The 6,372-nt window shown below is 35.8% G+C and overlaps 1 protein-coding gene across 1 annotated transcript; it reads right to left on the bottom strand.

Annotated features, from left to right (window-relative positions):
• Positions 1–3,178: 3,178 nt before the first annotated feature.
• On the bottom strand, positions 3,179–6,054 carry LOC149220899 (uncharacterized). The gene is made up of 3 exons (XM_089384941.1): positions 4,826–6,054; positions 4,205–4,370; positions 3,179–3,808 (listed from the first exon to the last, which is right to left on the bottom strand). The coding sequence occupies exons 1-3, from the start codon at positions 5,774–5,776 to the stop codon at positions 3,357–3,359; spliced, it is 1,569 nt and encodes a 522-aa protein (XP_089241067.1). The 5' UTR covers positions 5,777–6,054; the 3' UTR covers positions 3,179–3,356.
• Positions 6,055–6,372: the final 318 nt, after the last annotated feature.

Below are 6,372 nucleotides of genomic sequence, written 5' to 3'. Positions count from 1 at the left end.
TTGATGGTGCTGAATCTATTTTCACTATAAAAACACAATTCTAGTACTCTTATTGACAAATTTTTTTACCGTCCAAGCAAAATTAACACCTCGGTAGACAAAGCCCTCTTAAAAAAAAGCTGTTTAATGAGAACATCAAACTCATTAACTCCAAAATCAAATTGTAATGAATTCCCTGAAATGAAGTTAGATCATATAGATTATTCCAGAAGTGCGTGCTAAGCCATTAAAGGCTTTTAGAAGCTCTATGGCAATGCCACTAAAAGGAAACATATATCAATGAATCTAATGTGACGTGGATGAATGGTAACAAGGACAATTCTATACCAAAAACATATACACCTCAAGCTTAAACACAAACCCAAACCCAAACTTAATAGTATCTAACTACACTACACCTCAAGCTCAAACACAAACCCTGCTGAAACTTAACTAATAGTATCTAACTACACTTAATATTCTTGTATCTATTTTAACATAAATCATGTGCAGCTCTTACTCTATCAAAATTATATGCACCCAGTTTACTCATCCTGATTTTCTAATTTGATCTTTCAACATAAACCATTTCATACAATGACATGACATTGTTTAGAAGTATATACATGGCTACATAAATAGTCATTGACTTTTAACATAAATAAGAGCTAGGAGTCTTCATACAAAGCAAAGAATTTACATTGTTCACGCTGTATTAGCGTTCTATATGTCTGATTTAAATTTGCTAAGGTGCTTAAGTTGCTAGTCAAGGTGAGATCAGGGCTAAATCTATGTGAAGGATATTCAGTACCCGCCACACATACAGTACCCGAGCCTTATGGATGAAATGTTTATGTTGAGATTTGGCAAAGAGCCAAAAACTTTAAAAAGTCAAAATGCTGCGAGTGTTTTTCAAAAATAATCCACATTGTTAGCTTCATCATAGAGAGAGCAAAGAACAATATATTTACGTGATATATAAACAGCATAGCAAGGTTTTGCATATAATTTCCCTACTTTTGAGCTGAAACAGAAAAAAACAAACTATAAAAGAGGCCATACATTACCGACACTAATCCCAGATCATTTGCAAGAAATCCCTTTAAATTTATATCAAAAGAGTTGGGCTTACAGTGTACAATTTAGCATCAAGTTTTCAAGTATATTTCTGAATTCATTTCTAGGTACTGAACATTTTCCCCGGATTATAGGTATTGAACTTATAACCATTTAGATGCAAATTGATTGAAATAGTTTTGGAAACATAAATTTTAATATGCTTGATAGGTATTTATATCAAGCCAGTATTAAAGCCTTTTGAGAAATTCCTACCAATTGAAGACTCTGAGCCTTTTGTTTTGAAATCCTGTAATATGTATACCAACTGAATGTAAATGTTTGTTCACTAATAGGAAAACAAGGTTACTATCTATTAACATATTTCTTAATAGTGAAGAATTGCATTGAACTTCTTTGTGCTATACATATGAATTCTCAGATACTATAACATATCCGCTGAAAACTAGAACACCTCTAGTTATACTTCAGTTTATAGATCAACTACAACACAGGCAAACAACCTTATGTCAGACAACAACATCAAATAATTCTGTAGCCATTGACTACAAAATTTGACCACTTTTGACTACAAAACTAGCCAGGGCCATCTGGGTGACAACAGATAAAAGAAAGCAGAGAAAATTTGTGTTATGTATATGTTATCTCTTATGCATACAATATTATTATGTGCCTATGGGAAGATGGAACCTCTGCATTTCTTTGGATTTAGGCTATATCATTTTCCTTGAATTAACTAGGTGATTTTTTTAAATTTTCTCATGTAGTAGGTGCTCCAAGGACATAAGGACTCAGTGTATTCTCTTGCATCTTATTGTCTCAATAGGATTCCGCGCTTGGCCACACTTGTGTATTTTTGTTTTCAATAAATTGAAATTGGGATTCTCACTCTGAAAAGATATGAGGGAAAAATATCAACAATACTTGCAAATTGATACATAAGATCGTTGTTTATCATATGGTAGTATTTAATGATAAAAGTCTGTGATACAAAAAAACACTGCTTTGCATGAACGAAAACAATGGCCACATAAGATTTTCCTAGATGATATCCTTTATCCCATTTGCACAGTCAGGTTTTTGTCAAGGTCTGCACCTGACACTTTTTCTCAGAGCTTAGCAGCACCAATGAGGATACTCTTCATACAGTTAATTAAAGTTTGCATTTGTTTTCTGGAATGTAAATATGCAGGATATGCACATGCACAATCCAAAGATCAAAAGAGTTGGGCTTACAGTGTACAATTTAGCATCAAGTTTCAAGTATATTCGTGAATTCATTTCTAGGTACTGAACATTTTCCCCGGATTATAAATTTATAGGTATTGAGCTTATAACCATTTAGATGCAAATTGATTGAAATAGTTTTGGAAACATGAATTTTAATATGCTTGATAGGTATTTATATCAAGCCAGTATTAAAGCCTTTTGAGAAATTCCTACCAATTGAAGACTCTTTGAGCCTTTTGTTTTGAAATCCTGTAATATGTATACCGACTGAATGTAAATGTTTGTTCACTAATAGAAAACAAGGTTACTATCTATTAACATATTTCTTAATAGTGAAGAATTGCATTGAACTTCTTTGTGCTATACATATGAATTCTCAGATACTATAACATATCCGCTGAAAACTAGAACACCGCTAGTTATACTTCAGTTTATAGATCAACTACAGCACAGGCAAACAACCTTATGTCAGACAACAACATCAAATAATTCTGTAGCCATTGACTACAAGATTTGACCACTTTTGACTACAAAACTAACCAGGGCCATCTGGGTGACAACAGATAAAAGAAAGCAGAGAAAATTTGTGTTATGTATATGTTATCTCTTATGCATACAATATTATTATGCGCCTATGGAAAGATGGAACCTCTGCATTTCTTTGGATTTAGGCTATATCATTTTCCTTTGAATTAACTAGGTGAATTTTTTTTTATTTTCTCATGTAGTAGGTGCTCCAAGGACACAAGGACTCAGTGTATTCTCTTGCATCTTATTGTCTCAATAGGATTCCGAGCTTGGCCACACTTGTGTATTTTTATTTTCAATAAATTGAAATTGGGATTCTCACTCTGAAAAGATATGAGGGAAAAATATAAACAATACTTGCAAATTGATAGATAAGATCGTTGTTTATCATATGGTAGTATTTAATGATAAAAGTCTGTGCTACAAAAAAACACTGCTTTGCATGAACGAAAACAATGGCTACATAAGATTTTCCTAGATGATATCCTTTATCCCATTTGCACAGTCAGGTTACTGTCAAGGTCTGCACCTGACACTTTCTCTCAGAGCTTAGCAGCACCAATGAGGATACTCTTCATACAGTTAATTAAAGTTTGCATTTGTTTTCTGGAATGCAAAGATGCGGGATATACACATGCACAATCCAAAGCTCCATTTCTGACTGTATCAAAAACTGCAAGAGAAGGTCCTACTCCATGAACAGAAGAGCATCCCATATAATCCTCTAAACCTATTGCCCTTTTCAATTCATCCATTTCGTCCACCATGGGACCTTCAAATACAACAATAAGTGAAGTGCGAAGTGAAGATGATGGAGTTAAATAAGGATGTTGAATTGCTTGGCACATAAGGAAGTTGACATCACTCATGTCTGTGAAATGTTTTCGATTCCTCATAGATGTATCAAGTGCATTTGAGCATTGTCTGGCCAGCTCCCAAAAGTCCCCTGTTTCATTGATATGATGGGTATTCATAATAGCAGAATGGTAGAAACCTTCGTGCCCACAAGAAACCAAAATAAGGGTCAAGGGAAGCAATACAAATATTCACACAACTGATCAGAAGAAAATTAATAAAAAAATAAAGGGTATACAAATTGAGATATACTAATACTGTTTGTAGCTGATAGAACCACACACAATTGCTTTCTTACTGAATACAAGTGTATCTGTACAACATATATACCATGAACAACATGACTGCTCACACTAGAAAAACCCAGTTCATAGAGTGCAAGAAATCATGCCATAAATAAATTAAACCTACAGAAACCGATAACTGTAAATAAATACAAAAACATACTGTGAAAACTAGAAAAAACTTTGAAGCAGCAGTGGTAATTCAAAATAAAATAAAGCAATGTGCAAATATGGAATTGGCAAAACCTTACCAACACTATGATCAGATAGGCTGCTGCCAACGAGGCTTCTGCAGTCAACCAGAGTTATGACAGCGTAATGCTCCCAGCGATTGCCAAGCTCCTTGAGAACGGAAGTGGCTTTAAGCCCAGCTGCTGTTAAAGCTCCACACATTGTTGTTCTTTGTGTCTTGCAAACCTGTGATGGCAATCCATCAACATCAAAATTGATACTCACGAAATCATAGAACTTATAGTTCATTAATTTACAATGATATAACGTAGAGAATAAAACCTAGTGTGCATTTATTGGCATTAACAATGCACAAATGTAAGACCTCATGGACTATAAACTCTTTGTGGACTATAAACTCTATTAACATGGAAGATAATAGACTTTATGGCCTAGTTATCACTAGGCTATAGACCTTATGGACTTCCTATCCACAGTTACAGAACAATTCCTATCCTCTTCATTGACCTAGATACTAGGAAATAAACCTTATGGACTTCATATCCGCATAACGTAATTCCTATCCTCCCCATATGACTTCTCTGACACTACTAAATCAAACAGTACACAGTATTGGATATTGACTTGCAGCAATGCTACAAAACTATCGATAAATCTATCAGTACAGATTATCAACTTACATTCTCAAGCTGAGCTGTCCTCTCTGAGCATAAGCACAGACGAACGATTTGCGAATGGCGAGGAGAATTAGGATCTTCAAATGGCAAATTGGCATGCCTCCTGGACCCCAAAGAATATCCCAATAAGTCAACCCCATGAGCCCAGAAGGGCTTGTTGGCCTGGCCTCTGGGAATTGCATCCTCTATAGCCATAAAATTTAGGTTTTCTTCATGATATCCATTCTTCTCTTTCTGAGAATTGGTTGCCTTTTTGGGAGGGGGGTGGCCATATTTTTTCTCATAGAAAGCCTCCAGCATTTGTGTCAGGATTGTAGCTGCAGAGGCCCTGTCACAGATTGAAGTATGCAACCTCAGTATAGCCAGAGAATACCCACGAGGAAGATGGTAAAATCTAGAAAAGAACATATCCTTTGGAATCTGAAAATCAGATTGATCAGACCATTCATTGGTATTCAATTCATGCTCCACAAGGTATTGCCAATCCCTCAACCCTTCCTTTTCAGAATCTGTATGAGAACTGTTATTATCACTCTCAACACTAATCCCATCAAAACTGGAGTTTTCTCCTGATGGGTCGCTTATATTTGGGCTTGATATCTCGCATAGAATCTCAGAAGTACTCACAGAGTCCACGACCTGGACTTCTACATAGGGATGTGGAGACACAGAGAATGCAGGCCTGCCATCAATCCAAACGAGCTGAGAACGAAGGCGAGGGTGGGTTCTTTGAACTGTATGAACTACCTCCTGCAAATCGGATGGGTTTACGCTCTCAGAAAAGAGCATGGCGAGTATTGTGATTCCTGTTCCACCACCGAGGGCCTTGCACCAGCTTTCCTCTGTGCCTCCCAGCATTCTACTGTGTGGAGTCCCCAGTGGATTTCTGTCTTCATCTGCAATGCCTTCGGTGGCATTACTCTCATTGGTAAACATGACAGTTTCTGTAACCATGCTGAACAAAAAAAAATTGAAACACCACCGCTTTGATACAAAATATATGTAGGACTCCCCTAACAGGAAATTGCATTAATGGGTTGAAGCCTGGGCATTTTATAGCTTCAACTTTCAACCCTGCAATGGGGCCTGTAAAAGAGAACCCAATCGGATAAGAAACCAGCATTGCTACGAGCTTTCATGTACTGTCCAATAATGTTGATTGGCTATCGAATATAAAATCCCTATATCTCAATTTGACCCTTATCGGATAGGGATTCTATCTGCACGAGACTTTGCATAGAGAAACAGAGAGACAACATGATTATGCAAGCTCATATACTGTGGATCTTGCTCGCCTCTTAGTTTGCCTATGTTCCTTCGCTTTTATCTTTCTCTTTGGTTTCTTTGCATTATCTTTAGCTTTAATTATGGGTCATGTGGTTTATGGAGGTAAAATTACATTTGCAAATTTTTAATTACATTTACATTTACCATTTTAATTTTTTTTTACATCGAAAGGAACTTATTACTTACCAATTTTGTTTGATGGACTATTATTATTGGAAATTATCATAGTATTACCATTATAATTTCTAAATAAATATGGCTAT

This window comes from Pinus tabuliformis, chromosome Q (genome assembly GCF_031772625.1).
Source record: "Pinus tabuliformis cultivar Carrire ecotype Pingquan chromosome Q, CPIR1, whole genome shotgun sequence".
In the NCBI taxonomy this organism is placed as follows: Eukaryota; Viridiplantae; Streptophyta; class Pinopsida; order Pinales; family Pinaceae; genus Pinus; species Pinus tabuliformis.
The sequence above is the reverse complement of the archived record's forward strand: the minus strand, read 5'-3'. Positions and strand labels throughout refer to the sequence as shown.